This window comes from Nematolebias whitei, chromosome 8 (assembly GCF_014905685.2).
Source record: "Nematolebias whitei isolate Nwh7 chromosome 8, NemWhi1, whole genome shotgun sequence".
NCBI classification, from domain to species: Eukaryota; Metazoa; Chordata; class Actinopteri; order Cyprinodontiformes; family Rivulidae; genus Nematolebias; species Nematolebias whitei.
In genome coordinates this window covers 43639405-43666804 of record NC_056505.1, presented here as the reverse complement: position 1 = coordinate 43666804, position 27400 = coordinate 43639405, and the positions used below count along the sequence as shown (strand labels likewise).

At 42.2% G+C, this 27400-nt stretch overlaps 1 protein-coding gene across 1 annotated transcript in view; it reads right to left on the bottom strand.

Moving 5' to 3' along the window:
- Positions 1-27400, bottom strand: part of LOC119413695 (protein Niban 2) — a 109257-nt gene that overhangs the window by 77340 nt on the left and 4517 nt on the right. Inside the window, exons 2-3 of the mRNA XM_037680749.1 lie at positions 347-477; positions 65-193 (exon numbers count right to left, since the gene is read on the bottom strand). Coding sequence (XP_037536677.1) covers positions 65-193; positions 347-477 — 260 coding nt within the window. The remainder of the gene's footprint in view (positions 1-64; positions 194-346; positions 478-27400) is intronic.

The window sequence follows — 27400 nt, the reverse complement described above, 5'->3', positions numbered from 1 at the left end:
GACAAACTGAGATCATTAACACATCACATTTTACACTACATCTAACTGTGCACATGCTTCTTACCGATTTGCTGTCGTAAAAGCTGATGTTATACGAGTCTGAGATAAAGAAGAAGCGGTTCTTCCATTTCTTGTTCTCCTCAATGTTCTGAAGCAGGGATCCAGAAAAGATGGACTTGTTCTCCAATTTAATCTGTTCAAGGTGATAGATTTCTGCTCAAAACTAAAAACTTTGGCAATAAATTAAAGAATGGTGATTTATTTTGGCATGTTGGGTTGTAGAGAAGTTGGTACTTGATTAACATATGACCAGTGCTGTGACGGTGGGTGGAGCAGAGTGCTTTACCTTGCGGTGTAACAGTTGTGTTTGTGGACCCCCTCCTCCTTCTACGTCGAAGCGAACTTTGTTAAAGAGAGCAACAGAAAACTGCTGCTTGTACAGATGGCCAAAGTCTCCCATCACCTTTTCAGTCCAGGCTGCAACAAACACACAAGCACGCACACACACGCGCGCACACGCACACACACACACAGAGTTTTTAAGTTATTTATACTGGAAATTGTAGTCAACCGACAGCTGAAGCTCAATCTGTTAAGATCCAGGGGTGTCCAAACATTTTCATATGTGGGTCAAAACTACTCAGATGAACGGACTCGTGGGCCACAAAAATGTGAATTGAACTCATAGTGAACAATATTTTGGAGAAAAGACAAACGTTTTACTAACTTTAGTAGATAGAGTTTTAAATTGTTGTGGATCCAAAACAAGATTCATAAAAGGTTTGATGAAGTTGATCAACTCGTATGTAGAGGACACCACGTTATATTCATTTAAAACAGTCCAGTTTCCCTATTGATTATTTTATCAACTGCAATATTTAGCCAAGTTTTAAGAATCATTATCCAAAAACCTCCTTTCTGGTAGGAATCATTAAAGGTTTTTGGTGCTTTGTACCATGAAGTGAAAATAAAATGATTACAGACAAAGGTTTGTATTTTGTTTAATATTGCTCATTTTGAGAAGATTGTTTTTCATCCATTTTGCTGTTAAACCTAAACATTATAAAAAAAGGATTACCAACTAATTTGCAGAAAGTCTGCAGTGACCTCTTAAGCCTGCTGGACAAAATGATACAGTTCTTATACTGCAGTTGTGGACCACACAAAATCACTCCAAGGGTCGCAAATGTCCCGGCCCCTCGGACTGCACTTTGGACACCCGTAGATTAAGTTAAGACCGTTCTGTCCCTAGATCACTTGGGCCCATCAGAAAAAGAGCAGGGACTGTTGGAAAAATAGGTAAAACTTTTATTTTAGTCAAGAAACCTTCTGAGATTTTGTTCCAGATGTTGAACTGATGGTAACCTCGGTATTGGTTTTCAATGTTCACTCATGTCTGATCCAAACGCTTGCTTACCAGGGAAGGACTGAAGAAATGGTCCTGAGCCAGGCTACAACTATGACTACCATGCAAAACTAGCAATGCAGTCTTTAAGATGACCAGTCATGTAATCGTGGTCAAGTTTCAATAAAAATACGAACAGCAGAACATAATTTTTTAAAACATGCAGAAAGTCTTATAATATTATATTATTATATATTATAATATAAGATAATATACAATATGATATAGACAGTAGTCCCTCACTATTTCACAGTTTGTTTATCGCAGTCTCGCTTTATCGCGGTTTTTCAAACCAAGATTGGACATGACACACAATTGGCTGATTGATGGATGGGCCGCACGATCGGCATGGAATTTTTATTTAAAATAAATTATTTAAAATTATTTAGCATCTGCTGCACTTTGTGCAGCCCATACTGCAGGATAAACTTCCTGCTGCAGCTGATCAGCTGTTCACTGTGCAGAGTGGAGAAGTGGGCGTGGCCAAGAGCGCTTGCAGGTGGCAAAGAGCAGAGGAGGCAAGGAGCAGAAATCATGACATGCTGTGCTCTTTTAGAGCTTTTAAAGTTTAGAAACCTTGTTTAAAATATTGCAAGAGTGTGGGAGGGGTTTAAAACACCTTAATATATACAAACCAGATTCCAAAAAAGTTGGGACACTAAACAAATTGTGAATAAAAACTGAATGCAATGATGTGGCGATGGCAAATGTCCATATTTTATTTGTAATATTGACAATTTGTCAATTTGACAACATGATTGGGTATAAAAAGAGCTTCACAGAGTGTCAGTGTCTCTCAGAAGCCAAGATGGTAAGAGGATCACCAATTCCACCATTGTTGCCCAGAAAGATAGTGCAACAATACCAGAATGGTGTTACCCAGTGTAAAATAGCAAAGACTTTTAAGTTATCATCATCAACCGTGCATAACATCATCAAAAGATTCAGAGAATCTGGAACAATCGCTGTACGTAAGGGTCAAGGCCGTAAAACTCTACTGGATGCTCGTGATCTCCGGGCCCTTAAACGTCACTGCACCTCAAACAGGAATGCCACTGTCAAGGAAATAACAGAATGGGCTCAGGAATACTTCTAGAAAGCATAGTCAGTGAACACAATCCACCGTGCCATCCGCCGTTGCCAGCTGAAACTCTACAGTGCAAAGAAGAAGCTATTTCTAAGCAAGCTCCACAAGCTCAGACGTTTGCACTGGGCCAGGGGTCATTTAAAATGGAGTGTGGCAAAATGGAAGACTGTTCTGTGGTCAGATGAGTCACGATTTGAAATTCTTTATGGAACACTGGGATGCCATGTTATCCAGACCATAGAGGACACGGATAGCCCAAGTTGTTATCAACTCTCCGTTCAGAAGCCTGTGTAGTGAACTAGGCCTCCGACCAAAACCTGCCTCTGAAGACCTTCATGGGACAGGAACTGTTATTTCATTGATTTGAATCCAGAAATACAAATTAGCTCATCCAGAGACTTTCTAATTGTATCCTGAACTAATCAATTGAAAGAACACTCTCTTTTTTATATTATCATTACTATTTTACAATATCTTGATAATCAAAAGTGTGTTTAGTTCATACCATTTTTAAATGTTGAAGTGAACCACTCATTTTAAATCAACTGTGAAACAGTATTAATGATTTTTTAATCCTCATTCAAATTATAAATCAAGTTAAATGTCTATTTTACAAAGTAATTATGCATTTATTGATCTTCGGTCTGAAATGAGAAGAGTGATGTTGGTCAAAAGTCGGAGACAGTCAAGAAACAAGTTGTTGGAACAAACTGTCGTGTTTTTAAAGCTCTCAGACAGTAAATAAGAAAACTGGCACATTTAAGTCTGTCATTTCTCCAAAATATTTTCTCGTCTGTAACTAACCGTTCTCAAAACATTCCAGCTGTTTTCTTGGCTTGTAATGACCCTCTGACGTCACTAAAACCACACCCCTGTTGGTTCCTTGAACCAATCAGGACTTCCTAAAAGTGACTGGAAGCAGAACTCTTTAAAAGTCGACACTTCCTGGAACTGTTGGTTTCTCGGAGTCCCTCTGAGTTCAGTTAGTTCTGCTGGTTCCGATGGAGTTCGGCTGAGTTCCGTTAGTCCCTCTTAGTTCCGTTGGTTCTTCTGGAGTTCCATACCATACCATACCATACCAACTTTATTTATAAAGCACCTTAAAACAACCATGGCTGACACAAAGTGCTGTACATTAAAACACAACATAATAAAAGTGAAAATAAAAACAGTTTAAAAACAGGTCAGAAACAACACAAACAACAGCAAACGCGAGAGGGACAGACGAGCAGCCACATACACCGGCGCCGCCATCTTTTTCCTCAGAGTCTTTTCTGAGTTTTTCTCAGACTCAGTCTTCCGAGTCGAGTTGGGATTATGGAGCCTTCCACATCTGACTGGAACCTCTGACGGACTCACAGCTCGCTGTGTATCGACCCGGGAGATGAGCGTGTTGTTGAACGGAGTACCGTCACTACTTCAGACAATTCTCAGCCATCCTAAGGAGACGCTGAAAGGTAGCGTTGAAATGGAACTCCGTACCGGAGCTGACCTATCTTCTGCAAAGGTAACGAGTCGCTTCACTACCTAGTGTACCGGGGCTGAGCTGGGGTCAGATGAAGGTGCCATTCCTCGTCAACACACTTTCTTCCTCCACATTTTCTCTCCATTTAAACTCCTTCATTTCCCATCTTTAAACTTCTATCTTGCCAGTAATTAATCCAGATGCCTTCAGAAATGTCTGTTGGGTTTATTAAGTAAGACGTGCCAAGTTTTATTAATCAGAGCCGATCGGTCTAATCGTTCAATGTTTTGATGTTAAATTTTGATTCTGTTAATAAATGACCACATTCATTTTGATGGGTCAAAGAAAATTAACGTCTCATGTCACTGATTAAACCATCTACGCACAGTACCCTGTCACATATCTGTCAAGTAGCTCGAAAAAGAGAGAACCCGTTATGAAAATGTGACTGTAGTGGAGCTCTGAAGCTAACCAAGCTAATCGAGCCTTTTAGCACACTACGCCTGCATCACTGATGGTATGGGGTTGCATGAGCCCTTGTGGCATGGGCAGCTTGCAAGTCTGGAAAGGCACCATTAATGCAGAGAACTATGTTCAGGTTCTAGAACAACATATGCTACCATCTAGACGTCATCTCTTTCAGGGAAGACCCTGCATTTTTCAACACGATAATGCCAGACCACATTCTGCAGCAATCACAACATCATGGCTATGTAGAAGGATCTGGGTACTGAAATGGCCAGCCTGCAGTCCAGATCTTTCACTTATAGAAAAGATTTGGCGCATCATAAAGAGGAAGGTGCGACAAAGAAGGCTCAAGACGATTGAACAGTTAGAGGCCTGTATTAGACATGAATGGGATAGCATACCCATTTCTAAACTTGAGAAACTGGTCTCCTCTGTCCCCAGATGTCTGTTGAGTGTTGTAAGAAGAAGGGGGGATGCCACACAGTGGTAAAAATGGACTTGTCCCAAATTTTGGGGGATTTGTTGACGCCATGAAATTTGGAAACAACAGATTTTTCCTTTAAAATGTTACAATTACTCAGATTAAACTTTTGATCCATCATCGATGTTATATTACAAATAAAATATTGACATTTGCCATCTCCACATCATTGCATTCAGTTTTTATTCACAATTTGTTTAGTGTACCAATTTTTTTGGAATCCTGTTTGTAATTTGACTTGCATGATTCATTGCTAAGATTACAAAATAATATACTTTAATCAAATTCATAATATAGAAAGACTAAATGTATAATCTAAATTAAAGAGTCTCAAAACAGCATTAGGTCAGCTCAACTCAAATCCCAACAGAGACTTACAATGGAACTAAACAAACACAGAGGGCCTATGTGCTAAAAACAAGCACTGATTGCTCTAAAATCATCTCAAACTACTGTGTTGTTTACCACAAGTTTGCTTCTAGGCTCAAAAAACTGTTTGACAGGTTTATTGAGGTTGCTACTCACCGGTGCGTGTCTACTCTCCTCCATGCACTGATTGTCACAAAGGACCACACAACTGCATTAAGAACCTAATCAGAATCACAGAAGCTACAGCATAGTTTAGGCTAGAGCTCCCCCTCTGTCTAAATTACGTATTCTAAGAGAAACTAATGTATGAAAGAAAATGAGTTAAAATGAGGTGCAAATAAAAAGTCAAAACAGTCATTTGACACAACACCTCCCACTTGAGCTCCTGGTGAAAACCCAAGGAGGTCACACCAGTTTTCCAGGGTCTTGTAGTTGTTGATCTTCTATGGGAAGGAGGACAATGAGGCGTCTCATCCCTGTGTAGGGTGGTGGCAGGGAACTTTAGTCTACTTTGGCCTTTTGCAGGGTTGGTGCTGGAGACTGGATAGCTTGGGCACACTCTTATGTTTGCATCTCTGATGATTCCTTTTTTGTCTGGGGTAACATTCACCACTCTGTCAAGTTTATACTGGCTCCTTAGTGCATTTTGGTCAGCTACCCAAACGATGTCTCCCACAGCAACATTCCGATCTTTGGTGTGCCACTTACTCCATACAAATAAATTTGGGCCTGCTAGTTCACACCACTTTTTCCAAAATCTGTTTACCTCTGACTGGATGTTTTGGAGTCTCTTATAAGAATAACCCTCAAAACTGAAGTTAGCTGGATCGCCTTTTGGGCCGGCTCGTCCAAGGAGGAGACAGTTTGGACTGACATAGCTAACACAATCCTCTCTGCTTTGTACCTGTGCATTTACTGGCCTTTTGTTCACAATATTTTCTGCCATGTAGAGAAATGTTTGGAATTCACTCCAAGTGAAGATTCTACCAGCCAGGTTGTTGAGAGCTTTTTTTTTTTACCAGCTTTACAGCTGCTTCAGCTGACCCATTTCTGTGTGGTGAGTCTGCAGGATGGATTTTCCAGGACCATTCTGTTCCACTTTTGGCTGCTTTGTTTTCTAACTCAGCTTTGTTCAAATTGTCAATGTAATTATACAGTTCTCAAAGTGCCGGTTTGGCACCAACAAAATCTGTACCAGGATCTGACCACAGCTTCCTGGGATGACCCCTGAGTGTAGTAAACCTTTGATAGGCTAGCAGGAACCCTTGAGATGACTGGTCACATATAACATCAGTATGTAATGCTCGTGATGCCAAGAAGCAGAATACAATGCCCCATACCTTGAGTTTGACCCTCTACTTTATCTCATCTTTCACCATGTATGGTCCAAACAGGTCTACAGTCGTATATTCAAAGGGTTTAGCAGGATTCACTCTTTCTGTGGGTAAATCACTCATGATTTGCTGACATTCTTTTGCTTTGTTTTTTTTTGCAGATTATACAATTGTCAACCACTTTTTTCGCCAATCTTCGCCCCTTCACCGCCCATGCTTTTTTCCTCATCCTGAGAAGAGTTCCAGCAATTCCTTCATGGTTTATATTGTGGGCTTCTCTGGCAAGTAATGTAAATGGTAAATGGTAAATGGACTGTACTTATATAGCGCCTTTCTACCTTATTTCAAGATACTCAAAGCGCTTTACACTACAATCTGTGTCCTCATTTACCCATTCATACAGCACTCTACTAGATCTCTACAAAGCTAATTGAACAAATCATTCTAAAGAGACTAATCAGAGCTTTATCACATTCAAACACCGATGGGACACACATCAGAGGCTATGAGGGGTTCAGTGTCTTGTCCAGGGACACTTCAGCATGTGACTGCTGGTGGATTCGAACCCCCAACTCTCACATTGGAGGATGACTGCTCTAACCACTCAGCCACAGCCGCCCATGTAGCCGCCCATGTAGCCGCTAATGTAAATAACCAAGAGTCAAAAGGCAGGATTGGAACAGCAGATTTATCTTCAACAAACATTTGAACTCTTCCTCCACAGACCAACAAGTCCATTGGTGTCACGGTACACAACCAGTCGGTTGAGAGATGTCTCTGGGAATGTTTTTCCTTCCTGAGCTGCCAAGAATAGATTTGTGAGGGCATTTTGGCACTCAGCTACAGTCAGTACAGGAATGTTCACTTTCTCAGGTATATCTTTTTCTTTATCACATAGGTTTTTGTTCCTCTTTCACTTCCCCATCCAAGTTTTAATAGCTCGCCAGATCCATGCAACCATGTTAACAAGCTTTTGTAGGGTGCTGTATCTTTCTACAGTGACCAGTTTGTTGACCCAACCAGCCCTGATTTCCTCCAGCAATAGCTGGATCTTGGACTTGATCTTGCTGGGCTGTTGGTGGAGGCTGCCGAGTTTTGTTTTGTTTAGTCTGGCTTCTTGTGATGGCAGCTGTGAAAGCTTTTCTTTGGAGTTTAATCACATTTTCTCTAGACTGAGTGGCGACTTCTCCAGCTGACTTTATGGGCCACTCCTCCACTGGTAATTTGAGAAAATTGGGACCATTTTGCCAGACAGATCCCTCATTCAGCTCTTCAGCTGTGCTTCCTCGTGTTATGATGTCAGCAATGTTTAACTTGCCAGGAATCCACCACCAATCTTTGACTGGTGCAATCTTCTGGATTTCACCAATACGGTTAGCAAAGAATGTTTGGTATCCATAGCTCTCTCTCTGAATAGCTACAAGTACTGTTTGGCTGTCGACTAGATGAAACCAGTGTTCCACCTGCATTCTTGACTGTTGCTCAAAGTACATACGGAGTCGAGCTGCAAAAACTGCTCCACATATTTCAGCTTTTACAGCTTCTGCTTTTTGGTCAAGTGGAGTTAGTTTGGCCTTTGCTTCCACAAACTGGACCTCAGCTCCATGTGCTGTGTTCCATCTGAGGTACATGACAGCTCCATAAGTCTTGTCACTCCCATCTGAGAAGGTGACTGCAACAGGTTGGCCTTTCCAGTCAGCTGGTGTCAGACTTCTGGGGAACTTAATCTGGCTTAAGTTGACATATTCTTAAAAGAGTTTGATGGCTTCTTCTTTGAGTCCACCTGAGAGTGGCTTGTCCCAGGTCTCATGAGTCATCCTCCCACTAGCAGTTTCTTGGAATGCTTTTCTTACAAGGACTGAACATGTTTGTTTTACTGGGGAAACGAGGCCAATTGGGTCATCGAGACTGGCTACTTGGCTCAATAACACTCTCCTACACAGTGGATTTGGTGTTGCAGGCCTTACCTGATCTTTGGTAAGATTTTTTTCCCATCCTCATTTTTTTTCTCTTCCTAGAGAATTTTATTGAGGTTAGCATGTACAAACAGGATTCCAAAAAAGTTGGGACACTAAACAAATAGTGAATAAAAACTGAATGCAATGATGTGGAGGTGCCAACATCTAATATTTTATTCAGAATAGAACACAAATCACAGATCAAAAGTTTAAACTGAGAGAATGTATCATTTTAAGGGAAAAATCTGTTGTTTCCAAATTTCATGGCATCAACAAATCCCAAAAAAGTTGGGACAAGTCTATTTTTATCACTGTGTGGCATCCCCCCTTCTTCTTACAACACTCAACAAACATCTGGGGACAGAGGAGATCAGTTTCTCAAGTTTAGAAATAGGTATGCTATCCCATTCATGTCTAATACAGGCCTCTAACTGCCTTCTTTGTCGCACCTTCCTCTTTATGATGCTCCAAATCTTTTCTAAAAGTGAAAGATCTGGACTGCAGGCTGGCCATTTCAGTACCCAGATCCTTCTACGTAGCCATGATGTTGTGATTGCTGCAGAATGTGGTCTGGCATTATCGTGTTGAAAAATGCAGGGTCTTCCCTGAAAGAGATGATGTCTAAACGGGAGCATATGTTGTTCTAGAACCTGAACATAGTTCTCTGCATTAATGGTGCCTTTCCAGACATGCAAGCTGCCCATGCCACAAGCGCTCATGCAACCCCATACCATCAGTGATGCAGGCTTCTGAACGGAGCGTTGATAACAACTTGGGCTATCCTTGTCCTCTCTGGTTTGGATGACATGGCGTCCCAGTGTTCCATAGAGAAATTCAAATCGTGACTCATCTGACCACAGAACAGTCTTCCATTTTGCCACACTATTTTAAATGACCCCTGGCCCAGTGCAAACGTCTAAGCTTGTGGAGCTTGCTTAAAAATGGCTTCCTCTTTGCACTGTAGTGTTTCAGCTGGCAACGGCGGATGGCATGGTGGATTGTGTTCACTGGCAATGCTTTCTGGAAGTATTCCTGAGCCCATTCTGTTATTTCCTTGACAGTGGCATTCCTGTTTGAGGTGCAGTGACATTTAAGGGCCCGGAGATCACGAGCATCCAGTAGAGTTTGTGGCCTTGACCCTTACGCACAGCGATTGCTCCAGATTCTCTGAATCTTTTGATGATGTTATGCACGGTTGATGATGATAACTTTAAAGTCTTTGCTATTTACACTGGGTAACACCATTCTGGTATTGCTGCACTATCTTTCTGCACAACAATGGTGGAATTGGTGATCCTCTTACCATCTTGGCTTCTGAGAGACACGACACTCTGAGAAGCTCTTTTTATACCCAATCATGTTGTCAATTGACCTAATTAGTGTTAATTGGTCTTCCAGCTATTTGTTATATGCTCAATTTCCTTTTTCCAGCCACTTAGTGCTACTTGTCCCAACTTTTTTGGGATTTGTTGACACTGTGAAATTTTTAATCAACATATTTTTCCATTAAAATGTTACATTTACTCAGATTAAACTTTTGATCCGTCATCAATGTTATATTACAAATAAAATATTGACATTTGCCATCTCCACATCATTGCATTCAGTTTTTATTCACAATTTGTTTAGTGTCCCAACTTTTTTGGAATCCGGTTTGTACAATTTGTCTTCTTCAGTCTCATAGCCTACAGGTCCTTCTAAAAAAATTAGCATATTGTGATAAAGGTCATTATTTTACATAATGTAATGATAAAAATGAAACTTTCATATATTTCAGATTCATTGCACACCAACTGAAATATTTCAGGTCTTTAATTGTTTTAATACTGATTATTATGGCATACAGCTTGTGAAAACCCAAAATGCCTTTCCCAAAAAATTAGCATATTTCATCCCACCAATGAAAGACAAGTGTTTTTAATACAAAAAATGCCAACCTTCAAATAATCATGTTCAGTTATGCACTCAATACTTGGTCGGGAATCCTTTTGCATGAATGACTGCTTCAATGCGGCGTGGCATGGAGGCAATCAGCCTGTGGCACTGCTGAGGTGTTATGGAGGCCCAGGATGCTTTGATAGCGGCCTTAAGCTCATCCAGAGTGAGTGGTGGGTCTTGCGTCTCTTGACTTTCTCTTCACAATATCCCACAGGTTCTCTATGGGGTTCAGGTCAGGAGAGTTGGCAGGCCAATTGAGCACAGTAATACCATGGTCAGTAAACCATTTACCAGTGGTTTTGGCACTGTGAGCAGGTGCCAGGCCGTGCTGAAAAATGAAATCTTCATCTCCATAAAGCTTTTCAGCAGATGGAAGCATGAAGTGCTCCAAAATCTCCTGATAGCTACCTGCATTGACCCTGCCCTTGATAAAACACAGTAGACCAACACCAGCAGCTGACATGGCACCCCAGACCATCACTGACTGTGGGTGCTTCACACTGGACTTCTGGCATTTTGGCATTTCCTTCTCCCCAGTCTTCCTCCAGACTCTGGCACCTTGATTTCCGAATGACATGCAAAATTTGCTTTCATCCGAAAAAAGTACTTTGGACCACTGAGCAACAGTCCAGTGCTGCTTCTCTGTAGCCCAGGTCAGGCACTTCTTCCGCTGTTTCTGGTTCAAAAGTGGCTTTACCTGGGAAATGCGGCACCTGTAGCCCATTTCTTGCACACGCCTGTGCACTGTGGCTCTGGAATCGGCCCTTCTCCACAATCCTCCTCAGGGTCCGGTCACCTCTTCTCGTTGTGCAGCGTTTTCTGCCACACTTTTCCCTTCCCACAGACTTCCCACTGAGGTGCCTTGATATAGCACTCTGGGAACAGCCTATTCGTTCAGCAATTTCTTTCTGTGTCTTACCCTCTTGCTTGAGGGTGTCAATGATGGCCTTTTGGACAGCAGTCAGGTCGGCAGTCTTTCCCATGATTGTGGTTTTGAGTAATGAACAAGGCTGGGAGGTTGTAAAAGCCTCAGGAATCTTTTGCAGGTGTTTAGAGTTACGTCGTTGATTCAGATGGTTAGGTTAATAGCTTGTTTAGAGAACCTTTTCATGATATGCTAATTTTTTGAGACAGGCATTTTGGGTTTTCATGAGCTGTATGCCATAATCATCAGTATTAAAACAATTAAAGACCTGAAATATTTCCGTTGGTGTGCAATGAATCTGAAATATATGAAAGTTTCATTTTTATCATTACATTATGGAAAATAATGACCTTTATCACAATATGCTAATTTTTTGAGAAGGACCTGTACACCAAGAGCTTTACTATCCTCATCCCTCATTTGATTTGGGAGGATAATAGTTTTGCTCTGAGGTTTTAGGTTATTTTGTTGGATGCCTCCTATGCTCTTTTGCCTACCACTTTGACCAGACCACACCCATGGTTTTAGGTAGAAGCCTCCTGCTTTTAGTATTTTTTCCACTCCTTGTGTGATCAAACTTAGTGTCTCACGGCTGTTATGGGAAGTGAGGATGTCGTCTACATAGCTGTCCTCTTCTAGGATTCTGTGCTCTTCTTCCAGGTGAGTAAAGCTTGGTAGCTTTGCAGTTTCTCTCATTGCTAGTTGTGCAATGCATCCAGCTGGTCTGTCACCAATGTTCACTCTGGTGATGGCAAACTCCTCAATGTCATTTACAGGATGATCTCTCCAGAGAAACCTGTGTAGATGCATTTCACGGTCCTCCAGCCAGACTGAATTATACATCTTGTTGATGTCACCTAAGGCTGCAAACACCTTGCCTGAATTGTAGCAGGAAAGCCATGATGGGATTAAGCACATCAGGTCCTTTCAGAAGGATATCATTCATACTAAGTCCTTTGAATTTTTGGCTGCTGTTCCACACCAGTCGAACAGGAGTTGTTATTGAGTGGGGATTTGGGGCAACCAGGTGACTCACATACCACACAGAGCCTTTCCAACTTTCTTTTATCTCCTCGGTGAGCTTGATAGCTGCACCCTGTTCCACAATTTTGTGAATTTGATCAGTATATGCTTTCTTCCATTCAGATTCTTTCTCTAGTTGTCTTTCTGTTCTTAAGAATGTGGCTTGGACAGCATTTCTATTGTCAGGGAGTGTGCTATGATCCTCTGACCATGGATACTTTGCATCCCAATGTGGTGAATTGACATGAGCATCCTCCTTGACATAAGTGAGTTCTTCTTTTATTATTTCCAGCTTGTAACGGTTATGTGAAATCAAGGTTTTGGGGTGCAAGCAAGGTCTCTCTCCTGACATATAAGAGGTTTAATTTTATTATGTTTACCCTTGAACACAAAACCCGCACAAAGGATGTAAAACACAGAAGTGATTAACACCCTCAACATTAAATGAAAAAAAAAAAGAAAAAAACCACAAAGATTCTCAGCAAGTTTCAAATGTATTTACCCACCGACACAAAAAAAGAATACTTCATACAATAATAATCAATCCTTTAACTTAAAGAGGGACATAGCTCGAGCATTATTCAATCACTTAATTTCAGTCCCAAACACTGCACAGAGGCACAACCAGCACGGTGCTCAGCGGCACCCAAAGTTTAACAACCTGCAGTCGCAACCGCAGATATCAACAGGTTGGGAATGTATTTACACACACATAAATAAACAATAGTTCAACCAATAATAATCAATTATTTAAATTAAAGAGGAACGTAGCTAGAGCGATAGTCAATCAATTAATTGATGTTCCAAACAGTGCTCGGCAGCACCCAAAGTTTAACAACCAGCAGCAGCAACCGCAGCAACAGGTTGATTTGTTTCACTCATGCTACCGATGCTTGGGAGAGACACTCAGTCCAAAGGAAATGCTTCTGTTGCGAGGTGACGAGCCCTCAGGTGATCCAAGATCAAGTAGTCCGACGGTTCCAGATGAGCTGTCAGATGGCACACCCCTTACTGCTCTGCCGCGCTTCATTTCACAACTCTCAAAAAGGGTATTTCAACCGGAAACAGCTGGGCTTGACTGCCAGCGTGTCGGAGGATGATTGCTCCAAACAATAACTGGGTGGATTCGTTTTTTTTTATGTGCAAAATATTTATTGGTGAGTGATCAGGCTGTCACATTCCCCCTTCCCTGAAGAAAGCCGAAGCCTGTGGAGGAACTTGACTGCATCATCAGCTTTAAAACCCTGTAAATTCCTCCTCATCGCTGTCGTCTTCAAAAATCTTTAGGAGTTCATTTCTCTGCTCCCTGTCGACTTCTTCAGCGGTAGGATAACAAGGTTTCATTTGTGTCACATTTACTATGCGAAGGTCCTCCCCAGTGTCTTCCATGACAACCTCATAGTTCAAAGGTCCTAGTTTCTGGACAATCCGATATGGACCTTTCCAACGTGGAGCAAGTTTGGCAGAATAAGACATATCTGCCCTTGAGCTGGGGTGAGTGTGCAGCCAGGCCCGATCTTGTATCTTGAGGTCAGCTTCTCTTCTTTTGTCATAGTACTTTATTTGTTTCTTGCATGCCTTTTCCAAGTTGTGGGTAATCAGATGTTTGAGTTCCCTCAATTGTTCGGCTGTGGGGTATGCAGGCGAATCTGGATCACATAGGTGAGGGTGGAGGTCATTATCCAGGGGTCCCCTTAAAGAACGTCCAAGGTTGAGTTCAGCAGGGGTCACTCCTGAGGATTCATGCACAGCTGAGTTGAGAGCAAAACGGAACTCTGATAAGTAGGCTTTATGTTTTTCTACCACATATGATGCAATCATTGTCTTTATATTACAGTTTATCCTTTTTGTTAAGTTGGTTTGAGGGTGGTATGGCGATGTCTGCTTCAGCTGAAGATTCTATCGTTTGCAGGTTTCTTCAAACACAGACGATACAAACTGTGGACCTTGGGCGGAGAGGATGTAGGTTGGTGTACCCCAGCGGGTGAGTATTTCTTTGGTCAAGATGTGAGATATAGTCTCTGCTGTTGCCTTGTGGATAGGAAATAGTTCTATCCAGTGAGTGTAGTAGTCAACAAAGACTATTAAATACAGATTTCCGCTGGTACTGCGGGGAAATGGTCCCATGAGATCCACCCCCAGCATCTCCCAAGGACTGTGGACTAGAGTCTATTGAAGCTTTCCACATGGTCTCTGGTTCTCAGGTTTATAAAGATGACACACCTTACAATTGCGCACATAATCTCTTACATCCAAGCTCATCTTGGGCCAATACACAAGGGCTTGTAATCGCTTGTATGTTTTATATCGTCCCAGGTGGCCAGATAAGGGATCGTCATGATAGTGATGAAGTAACTGCTGACAGAGAGATGATGGAATGTAGGTTTGATACAAAGTTTTATGAGGTAATTGTGTCACTTTGTACACTTTATCTTCCACAATAGTGAATTTTGTTGTAGAACTTTCAATGATTTCTCTTGTTTCAGTGATTTTTTTCATAAAGGCTCTGTACATCAGGATCATTCTGCTGTCCTTTCCAGATATCCTCATCTGTTATTTGTAGATGTGGTGAGGCGTCCTTCATTGAGCGTAGCCCAGCAGTACAGGTGGGTGATTCAATGATGTCCACTGGTGCTCTTGATAGGGCATCTGGCACTGTATTGTATCTGCCTTTACAGTATTCCACTGTAAATGAGAACTTTGAAGACGTAAGAGCCCAACGGATCAATCTTGTGCTGGGTTTTGTGGTTTTAAAGACCCAGACAATGGAAGAATGGTCAATGACAACAGTAAAATGCCCCCCTTCCAGATAATATCGCCATTTTTCAAGAGCCCATACCACAGCAAGACACTCTTGTTTGGTGGTAGAATAATTTCTCTCCGCTCCATTTAATGTGCAACTGGCTAAGGCAAGAACATGTTCTGATCCAAGTTCTGTTGATTGAGCTAGGACAGCACCCAAACCAACTTCACTGGCATCTGTATACACAATAAATGGGATGTTAAAATCAGGATGTCCAAGTATTGGTGGTGAGACAAGGTGTTTTTTTAGAGTCTCAAAAGCTGCTTGACATTTGGGGGGTCCAGATGCACTTTGCCCCTTTCTGTTTTAGAGCATTGAGTGGTTAAGTGAGCTGTGAAAATCCTGGCACAAAGTGATGGTACCATCCAGCCATTCCAAGAAATCGTTGTAGCTCTTTAATGTTCTGTGGTATCGTAAAATCCTGAACAGCATTTACTTTTTCGGCGTCCACTTCTACTCCAGCCGAGGAGACAATGTGACCCAGAAACTTTAGTGAGGTATGGAAAAATTAGTTCTTTTTCATGTTTACCATTAGATTTGCCATCTCCAGTTTGTCAAAAACAGCCTGTAGGTCGAATACATGCTGCTCTAGTGTGGTGGAATAAATAATGATATCATCTAGGTAGACAAAGCAATTGCTTCCTCTCAAGTGTCCCAGAACTACTTCCATTAGGTGTTGAAAGGTGGCAGGTGCATTTTTTAGTCCGAAGGGCATCACTTTAAATTGGTATAAGCCAAGGGGACAGATAAAAGCAGTCTTTTCACGACTTTCTTCATCCATTTGAACTTGCCAGTAGCTATTATTGAGGTCTAAAGTTGGGAAAACAGCTGCTCCAAGCAGCGATTCCAATATTTCTTGGAGGTTAGGGATGGGATAAGCATCAGTGTGGGTGGCAGCATTTAGTTTTATATAATACACACAAAATTGTGCTTTTGAATCTTGCTTTTTTGGCACCAGGACCACTGGAGCAGCATAAGGAGAAGTGGATGGCTCTATTATGTCTTTTTCCAACATCTCTTGTATGTGCTCATTGATGACCTGAAGCTTGATGGGTGACACATGGTAAGGGTTTTGTTTGATAGGTACTTGGTGAGTGAGGAAAATCTTGTGTAAGGACTCCAGTGTGGCCCAAAGTGTTGGTACAAACATTCTTATTGTGTTGTAGTTGATGTAACAGTTGTTTTGTTTTTTCCAAAGTCATCCAGATGGGCATTATCTGTGGCCATTTCTAAGAGATCATGGCATAGAGGAAGAGATGTTAATGGTGCTGGAGGTATGGCAAAAAATAAGGCAATATGAGGTTAAAATAAATCTCTGGGCTTTACAGCAGATGCACTTATAAACCGATAACATTGATTTTTGTTTGTTTTAAACCAGTAACTGTTTTCAGAGACATCAAACTGTAAGCCGGAAAAGAAAATGAAGTCAAGTCCAACTACAGCAGAGAAAGCAAGGCTCTTTGCAGGCAGAATCACACAAGGTAATGTCACTGTTTCAGATTGTATGGTCAGAGTAAGTTCACTCCATCCCAATGGTTGCCGTCCTTCTCCATCTGCCAGATACAAAGGTTCCCTGGTCCATGGTTTGAGAACATTATGAGGACCACTCACTCCTGACAAAATATTCTCATTTATCAGGGTGTAAGATGAGCCTGTATCCAAGATGGCAGTTCCTTTCCAATGACCAACCTTCAATGGAATCATCAACTGACAGGGCAGAAGGGTGTCAGCAGTTGATGACGAATAACTCACAGAGGCAGTAGCTCCTGTGTGATCTGGGAGAGCCAGAGTGGAATGTTGATTGATCTTGAGAATTACTAGAAGTCTATGCCTTTGATGAAATTGAAGGCAGAGTCCTGGATTTATTAGCCCTCCATTGTGGACATGAAGCTGGTGCATGGTGTCCTTTACAGCGCCAGCAGTACACTTGAGAAGGTTGGTTGGAGGTAACTGGACTCTGTTCGTTTGGTGCACTTTTTATATTTGGCGATGCAGCAGCCTCACTGGTAGAGGGTTTTTAAATTGTTTTCCACAAACTTTTCCTCTGTTCATATTGCAGTTGGTTCTGTTGGTCCTTCTCCAGTTGCTGCCCCAGGCAGACAAGTTCATCCACTGAAGTAACTCAGTTTCTCAATTGGCTGGCTAGTTGGGGGTTGATGTTTTTCAATATTAGTTTAACAACATCCTCTTCTTTTATAGTTGTCTTCCAACATTTGCACAATGATTGACACATGTAGGCAAAGTCTCTGATGCCTTCATCTTCTTTTTGAATTCTGTTGCGTATCCTCTCAGCCAACTCATCCTCATAATCTTCTGATAAGAAAGCTGCACGGAATTGTTTGTTGAATTCTCTCCAGGTTTGGATTTTATGACGTGCCACATCCGACCAGTCCCTGGCGGTACCATGTAGTACGTTACAAAGAGTAGCCATAAGCTCATCATCAGTGAGTGGATTGAGGGCCAAAAAATCCTCACACCTCTCTAGGTACTGAAGGGGATCTGCAGAGTCCTCAACTTTTCCAAAAGTCGGAAACTGTAGTTTGATAGGGCTCTTTCCCACAATTCTGCTTCTAGTTTCACCTTGGGGTGTTGAACTTCCAGTTGACTCAAGCAGATCATCATGTTTACCATCTCTTATTGTTGACTGCAATCTGGGATGGCCTACAGATTTTAGATGCTTCTCTCCAAGTAAGTTGTCTGAGTAGGTTTGTACACCTGCATGTCCAGTTGCAGTTGTTGCTGTTGCAGTGTTAATTTCCTCAGCCATGGAGTGCAGTGTTAAGACAGAGAAAAAGCTCCTCTTTCACTGGGTGGACGATAGCAGGTATGAGTTTCGTAGTAATTTCAGTGTAATGTTCCTTTAGCTTCCATCCAAGAGAAGTATCAAACTGTGTTCTTAAATACTCCACTCGTTTATCCACATGTTTAACTAAGTGTTTTTGCTGCTCCAGAAATGAGTGTCAGTTTTCCTGATGCATGCTCAATAATCCAGGTAGAAAAATATAAAAAAGTTAAATCTGGTCCTCTGGACATTCAAAAAACCAAAACAAAGCAAATCAACAAAAAATGTAGAAACGTTTCGTCTCTCATCCGAGAGACTTCTTCAGTCTGAGGAGCTGTATTCAGCTCAGTCTCTTAAACAGCACCGTCTCAGAGTGGATCAACCAGTTTTGTTGCTGACAACCAAAACCAGCTGATCACATGCTCAAGAAGGACCATCAGCCTAACAATGGATCATTAGCACACTGATGGCTGTTTACTGTTCACAGAGGGCTGAGTGATACTAGCAATCACAGCATTGTACGAGGGGGACAGTTGAACCCGGAGGCCTCCACCCCTGTTTAACGATGGACGATTTCTTTTGACAAAGATGGCCTCCTTTACTCCTCTCTCAAACCATCGTTCCTCTCTGTCCAGGATGTGAACATCTTCATCCCTGAAAGAGTGACCGCTGGCCTGGAGATGAGTGTAGACCGCAGAGTTCTGGCCTGATGATGTTGATCTTCTGTGCTGGGCCATCCTTTTGGCCAGTGGCCGTTTTGTTTCCCCGATGTAAGACTGATCACAGCCCTCCTGACACTGAACAGCATACACAACATTGCTCTGTTTGTGCCGGGGGACTGGATCTTTGGGATGAACCAGTCTTTGCCATAATGTATTTTGGGGTTTAAAAGCCACTGGGACGTTATGTTTAGAAAATAAACGTCTCAGTTACTCTGATACTCCCTCAACATATGGAATGACCACTGGTCTGGGTCTGGGTTCCTCCTTTTCACCTGATGGCTGACTGGAGTCCTGTTTGGGTTTCTTCTCTGCTTTCAGGAAGGCCCAGTTAGGATATCCACATTGCTCTAGAGCCTGTTTTGTGTAGGATTTCTCCTTCTGCCTGGCTCCCGAGCTAGTGGGGATGCTGTCTGCTCTGTGATACAGAGCCCTGATGACTCCTAACTTGTGCTCCAAAGGGTGATGGGAGTCAAACTGCAAATAATGGTCTGTGTGGGTGGGTTTGCGGTACACCTCGGTTTGCAAATGTCCTCTATCAGAGACTGAGACCTCACAGTCCAAGAAAGCCAACTTGCCATTTTTTACATCTTCTCGTGTGAACTTGATGTATTTATCCACAGAGTTGATGTGGTCAGTAAAATGTTGGACTTCCTGAGATTTAATTTTAACCCAGGTGTCGTCAACATACCTGAACCAATGACTTGGTGGTGTCCCTGAAAAGGACGTCAAGGCTCTCTTTTCTACCTCCTCCATGTACAGGTTGGCAACAATAGGAGAAACTGGAGACGCCATAGCACACCCATGTTTCTGCCTATGATATTGCTCCCCATATGTGAAGTAGGTTGACTGCAGGCACAGTTTCAAGAGTTGACACAGTTGTTCTGTGGAAAGCGTGGTCCTGCTGCTCAGAGTGGTGTCTGATTTTAATCTTAAACTGACCACCTCTAATGCATCATCAACAGGAATGCACGTAAAGAGTGATGTGACATCAAAAGAGACCATTGTTTCATCAGTCTCCATGATGACATCCCTCACCTTATCCACAAAGTCCATGGTGTTCTGTATGTGGTGTTCTGAGCTGCCAACTAAAGGGATGAGTACAGACGCCAGATATTTGGAAACATTGTAAGTGACAGAGTTAATCATGCTAACAATAGGTCTTAAAGGTAAACCTTGTTTGTAGATTTTAGGTAAACCATACAGACTAGGTGTGGCCTCCCGTGGGTACAGTCTGTGGTAGAGAATACGGTCAATAGCCTTGTCCTGCTCCAAATTTTTCAGGCAATCTATTAACTTCTTCTTGTAACCACTTCCTGGATCTCTTTTCAGAGGTTCATAAGTGTTTAAGTCACTAAGGAGTGTCATAACTTTCTCATGATAGTCTTTCTGGTTCAAAATCACTGTGCACCTTCCTTTGTCTGCTGGGAGAATGATGATGTTTTTGTCCTTGCTAAGAGTGGTGAGTGCATCCCTCTCCTTTCTACTGATGTTGGAAGGTGGTGGTTTGGCATTGCTGAGGCAGGATGAAACTTTGATTCTGAGCTGTTCTGCTTCAGCCTCTTTCATTTTGTTGTTGCGGACGGCTGATTCTGTTGCTGTGATCATCTCCACCAGAGGAATTGTACTTGGTGCAACCGCAAAGTTCAGTCCCCTGGCAAGAATCTCTGTCTCCGGCTGGGTGAGCTGTCTGTCAGATAAATTCTTCACCCACTTTTCTGTCTCCCTGGCATGTAATTGACTACTGGCGTGTTGTCCTACACTGAATGTGTTATTGTAATAGTGATGGTGTTGATGAGTTATTAGTAAGTTAAACTTATTTTGTTGTTGAGTCTTGGACTTGACATGCTGTGCTAAGCGTGCCTGATCTGTACAGTCCAACCCTTGCTGAAGTGTGGTCTGATCTAGACACATAGTTAGTTTCTGTTTTTGGACTCCTAACTTGTGTTCCAAAGCGTGATGGGAGTCAAACTGCAAATACTGGTCTGTGTGGGTGGGTTTGCGGTACACCTCAGTTTGCAAATGTCCTCTATCAGAGACTGAGACCTCACAGTCCAAGAAAGCCAACCTGCCATTTTTTACATCTTCTCGTGTGAACTTGATGTATTTATCCACAGAGTTGATGTAGTGTAGTATGTCATATGCTGGATATATTCATACTTTTTCACGAGTTCCTCATCTTTCTGACTGTGTAAATGTCGTGCATTGAGTTTAACAAAAATGTAACGAGAGACGTTATTTATCTTTGACCCATCAAATGAATGCGGTCATTTATTTTCAGAATCAAAGTTTAACATCAAACATTTACATTAATTTGGCAAAATATGAAAATAATAACAGACAAGTTTCACAGATAATGGACTTCAATCACACGGCGGTGATTGAGGACTTTGCTTCAGATATTTCTAAGATATCTGTATTGATTTTAGGAGAAGGGAGAGTTTAAGATGGAAGATGGAGATTTATCTTACAGAGAGATTTGTGAGGGAATTAATCTGTTTGACCAGAAACGTGCACGCTCCTTCAGATCTCAGCTTGCGACGGTACGCTTGGTCGAAGTGGACTGTTACCTGGTTGATGATAGGTCAGCGTCGGTATAGGATCCTCCTTTGACTCTTTCAGCGTCTCCGTTGAGAGCAGCTGAAATCCTTCGAGAGTCGTGCGAGGTTATTCAAACAGAAGTTATAATCCCAAAACGTCTCTGGATCATCCTGAATGTGTTTGCATCCAAGAACTCTGAACTCCTTTCATCTCCTTAGCACTCTCTATCAGACTTCCGACATCAGACTCTTCAGCACTCCGGGAAGAACCGGGAAGTTGCCACATTTTAAATGAGTTGACTTCCGGGTCAATTTAGAGCTTTCTGATTCGTGGATGGACCAGAATAGAGGTGTGTTTTGTGACGTAAGATGTTATCAAAAGTCAAGGGCAGAGAATGAGATTGCTTAACAGACAGAAAAGATTATTGGAGAAACACCAGACTTCGTGGAGTCAAACTCCTATTATCTTCTGAAAAAGTTTAAACATGACATTTCTTCTCAGTAAACATTTTAGTTGACCGAGACTCGACCTTTAACATACTTACAAAACTTGCTCATTGAAGACAGAAAATCAAGAAATGCATATTAACCTGATTTCTTCTTTGAATGAGGAATAAAAATCATTACTTACTGTTTATGTAAATAAAATGAGTAGTTCTCTTCAACCTGTAAGCATTGAGTGAACTAACACAATTTGATTATCAAACATTTGTAAAATAGTAATGATCATAGAGAATTGTCTTTTCTACTTGATTACTTCAAGAAAGAAAGTCTCCAGATGGCTCAAACTGTATTTCTGGATGCAGATCAATGAAATAACAGTCTCTGTTCATCTGATCAGATTTGAGGTCAGATCAGGTTCACTACAGTAGTCAGCAAAATGTTGGACTTCCTGAGATTTAATTTTAACCCAGGTGTCGTCAACATACCTGAACCAATGACTTGGTGGTGTCCCTGAAAAGGATGTCAAGGCTCTCTTTTCTAGCTCCTCCATGTACAGGTTGGCAACAATAGGAGAAACTGGAGACGCCATAGCACACCCATGTTTCTGCCTATAATATTGCTCCCCATATGTGAAGTAGGTTGACTGCAGGCACAGTTTCAAGAGTTGACACAGTTGTTCTGTGGAAAGCGTGGTCCTGCTGCTCAAAGTGGTGTCTGAGATTAATCTTAAACTGACCACCTCTACTACATCATCAACAGGAATGCACGTAAAGAGAGTGATGTGACATCATGATATAAGAATGATTATTTTGATGCTTTTATGTCAATTTATACTTATTTTACACTCATTTTATATGCAGCTTAATTGTGTAACTCAGGCCTTGTGCTACAGAGGGTGATGTGCTTCAAAGGAATGTAGATAAGTCTCTGGGAGTGTTCTTACCGAAAGACTTGGCCCGTCTGGCGGTTACAACGACCCGGAGTTTTCTGTAAACATGTCTTTCATCCATCAGGCTCGTACGCAAAGGCCTTGGGTTTGAAAGACATGTTTTTAAGAGCCATCGCTCTGCTGCAAAACTGCCTTGATAACGGGTAAACATGTTTTGCTCTGCCCGCACGTCACCCAGCCAAAGGGGGAGTATAAAAGTTTAACACTCAGAATAAGAGTTGAAGTCTGCTGTGGATCCTGATCCGATGCTCAGCCTGAATTGATGTTACCTTTTTACTCGGACTGAAATGGCTTCCCAGTCTGGTGTCACGGTGAGGGGCTTTTTACATCAATATCTGATTTGTACTGAATGTACTTTTGCTTCGCTGAATCTGTGGCCGTTTAATAAATGACACTTATTATTCTAGCAGAAACAGCCTGAGAGTTTTTTTTAATTTTTTATTCATTGTTCCGACCATTTTCCCCGAACCTGTATTTTGTTTAAGATAATTTCATAGAACATTTTTCTGGCGTCACAAACAGGTTATCGGGAAGGCTGAGCAACGTTTAAAACCAAAAAAAAGGTAAAAAGAGATTAAAGTTAAGAAAAAGTTGAAGCAGACGCCCGAGGAGGCGTGAGTTGAACAGAGAAAAAGTTGTACCGGGATGGGAAGAAGCCCCACTCCAGTTGTTAGCATTGTTTGAGAGGTGGAGAGGGGCACCCCGAGCCTTGGAATGATTCTCTGAAAGCAGATAGTCCGGGTGATGTTTTGATCGCTTTGCAGGCAATAGAGGTCACAAAGACAGGGCTACCGTGTCGCGAGTGTGTGTGACTGCTTGGAAAATACTGTCAGAAACAGGTGCCTGAGGAGGCGCGAGTTGAACAGAATGACTGATGTGGCTTTTCTTGCTCATTTGGGAACTGGATGGGATCCGTCAAGTTGGGACGGTTACATCTGGGGAGACGAGGAGCTTGCTCACTTGTCTAAAATATGTAAACAACAGACTGCACAATCCAAAGATGCTTGGGTAGCTAGGCTGTTGGATAAAGGTGGAAGTCAGGTAGGAGTGAATTCAGCGCATCGACGGAGTCAGAGCTTTCCAAGACTCGAGACCTTTGTTTTTTGAAGTTTATGAAGGTTATTCTGATGCAGAGGCAGTCCGACAGATGTTTCCTGGAGCATCGGATTGGCCTGATTTACAGGGGCATTGGGTGACCTTAGGAGAATGGGAGCAGAGATTGGTTCGACTGTGTCTAAGGAATGCGCTCGCTGTGCGTTGGGTAGTAGATTATCAAGTACATGTTTTTTTTCAAGGACTGATGTTCGAAGCCAAGTGTTGAAACTGGGTGCACTCGGAGATTGGAACACAGAGAGAAACACAGAGCTGAAAACCGTGAAAAAAACATTTAGTCAACCCATGGGTCATGGGCCGAGAAGGGACGGCCGGAATAACATGCAGGGATCTACTCGTTCTGCTTTCTGGAGGGCATTAATACAGACAGGAGTGCCTCCAGCTGAGATGGATGGTGTGTCAACAGAAGAGCTGAGGGCTAGATGCCATTATTTGGATTAAAAGGGCCAAAAGTGGAAGGTCCAGAAGTTGACATCAACCTTCTGAAAGCAGATATTGTCAACATTGAACATCAAAGGTCCAGAATTAGAGGGCCCAGATTTTGACGTTAAATTAAAAGGCCCCAAACTTGAAGGTGATATTGATGTTAAAATGCCAAAGGTCAAAGGAGAAATTAAAACACCTGATGTTGACATTAAAGGCCCAGACATTGAGGGCCACAAAGGATGAATTAAAATGCCTAAAGCCAAGATGATTGAAGGGAAAAAGGGTGGATTTGAAATGTCTAAAATAAAAATATCAGAGCACTTAAAGGGGATGTGTTAAGCTGGCTGCTTTGAAGGAAGTGCATCATATGTTGTTTATAAAATGGTTCATCTGCAGCTGAAGTTTTGACGGCATCTAAAACAACCCGAAGTATCTGAAAATATCTGAGATGAAAAATTCACCATCTTGTTTTGCAGTTGTTTCACGTTTAAAGTAAAAGTTCAGCTCTTTTCGAGAGGGGTTCTGTGGAAAAAGTTATGAACAAGTAATATCTTACCTGCTGCACATAGGCTTTAGAACAACCTCAGTTTGGAGAAACTGATGAGTTAAATATTCTGAGTGGGGCCAAGACCAGGAGAAGGATTTCTTCTTTTTTAATAAATAAAAGTTAATTGCTGACACTTTTGCATGAAGTGGTTATGTATGAAGAATTGTCTGATTATTTGTAGAACAAAACGGAAGACATAAAAACTGCAATAAGCATGTCAGCATTAGAAAAGAGGGTCACCACAGCATGTGCAGGGACAAATACACAGAGGAAAGGGACCAGGTCAGATCTGGCAGATGGATTTCATTGGCCCTTTGCCCATGTCACAGGGGTGTAGATATGTATGTACGGCTGTAGATACATATTCAGGTGTGTTGGTGACTCATCCTTGTAAATATGCAAATCAGACATTTACTTTAAAATGTCTTGGTATGATGGAATCATTTTATGGGGTTCCCCTTCAGATACGAGCAGATAATACCATACCATACCAATTTATTTATAGAGCACTTAAAACAGCAACAAGGCCAACCAAAGTGCTGTACAAAAGAAAACAAACATGCACAGCGGACAGGAAAACATAAAATAGAAATACAGATACAAATAGCAGCAGAAGCTAACTAAAATGGCCAACAGTGTAGAGTACAGACCGGACCAAAACAAATCACAACGTGGTAAAGGCAAGAGAATAGAAGTGGGTCTTCAAGCGAGACTTAAAGACTGAGAGTGTGGGAGCCTGCCAGACACTCAGTGGCAACTCATTCCACAGTCGTGGACCTGCAACAGAGAAAGCCCTGTCACCTCTGAGCTAACGACGGGTTTCTGGGACTGAGAGAAGCATCTGGTCTGCTGACCTCAGAGAGCGCGGTGGGACATATGGCTGCAGAAGATCAGTGAGATAGGATGGGCGGAACTGTTCAGTGATTTGAAAACGTACATGAGAAATTTGAATTGGATCCGAAGGTGAATGGGAGGTCAAAACTGGCTTGATGTGCTCTCTATAGCCTGTACCAGTTAAAAATTGGGCTGCAGCATTTTGGACCAGTTGTAGACGAGCAATGGAGGACTGACTGATTCCAAACAGAAGTGAATTGCAGTAATCAAGCCTAGATGTTATGAAGGCGTGGATCACTGTCTCAAGGTTCTTTTTGGAGAGTATAGGCTTCAGCTTAGACAGCTGTCTCAGCTGAAAAAAACAGGATTTAGAAAGAAGAAATGAAATAGAGAAATGAAAGGGTATGTTGTGTTTGCGGAAGATAGCACCTAGTGGCAGCAGGTATAAAGAAAAGAGAAGGGGACCGAGGATGGACCCCTGTGGTACCCCCCACTGGAGCGCTGTCGATGCCGAACTAAAATCTTTGATATTGACACAGAAGGTTCTGTCAGAGAGGTAGGACCCAAACCATTTAAGGGCTGACCCTGTGATGCCCACCCACTGCTCCAGTCTAGAAATGAGGATCTTGTGGTCGATGGTGTCAAAAGCAGATGTAAGGTCCAATAGGACAAGCAACACATAATTACCTGCGTCTGTGGATATGAAAATGTCATTAAAAACCTTCAGTAGAGCAGTTTCAGTGCTATGGAGAGATTTGAATCCAGATTGGAATAACTCTAGGATAGCGTGATCCACCAAAAACGGTTTCAACTGAGACTCCACAATTTTTTTCCAGTAGTTTAGAGGTGAATGGGAGTCTGGATACAGGCCGGAAGTTGGACATGACTGAGGGGTCAAGGTTAGGTTTTTTCAGGAGGGGCTCGACAGCAGCATGTTTAAAAGTTTTTGGCACCACACCTGAGGATAAACTGCTATTCAGAATAGCGAGAATAAAAGGACCCAGGGTAGGAAAAACTTCCTTTAGTAGTCGAGGGGGGACCACATCAAAGGGGGAACCAGATGGCTTCATGCTGCACATTACCTGCTCCAGAGAAGACAGAGAGATGGGCTCAAAGTGGTCAAACACAGCCACACACTAAGATGGGATGGACAGATCATGAACTGGTGGAGAAATGAGTGCCTGGGTGTTTGCCACTTTTTCTAAAAAGAAATGGAGGAAGTTTTCACACAGCTCAGTTGAGGCTTCCAGATGTGAAGGCTCACTGAGGTGTAGAACTGAGTTCAGGGTGGAGAAAAGAACTCGGGGGGTTGTGGGAGTTGGAGACAATTAAATCAGAGAAGAATTTACATTTGGCAGCTTTAACGGTTTTCTGATAGTGATGCCAACTCTCCCTTAACATTTGAAAAGAAACCTGCAGCCTGTCCTTCCTCCACCTTCGTTCAGCTCTGCGACACTGCTGCCTAACGGCTCGCGTGACGTCATTCAGCCAAGGCTCTGATTTAAGTTTTGTTTTTCTGGTCTTAAGGGGAGCAACACGGTCCAGAACATTTAAACAGGCAGAGTTGAACTGAGAGGTTAGCTCCTCAGTGGTAAGAGACACCGAGAGCTGTTCGATCCTCTCAGAGTTAAAACCTTCATTAAAACGAGCAGCAGTGAAATGGTTAATGGAACGCGTACGTGCAGGAACGCACGTCTTAGCCGTAGGACAAGGGGGGGTGAAGTCAAACAATACAGGCATGTGATCTTAAAAAACATTGTCACCGATTTTCAAATTAGAAACAGAGACAT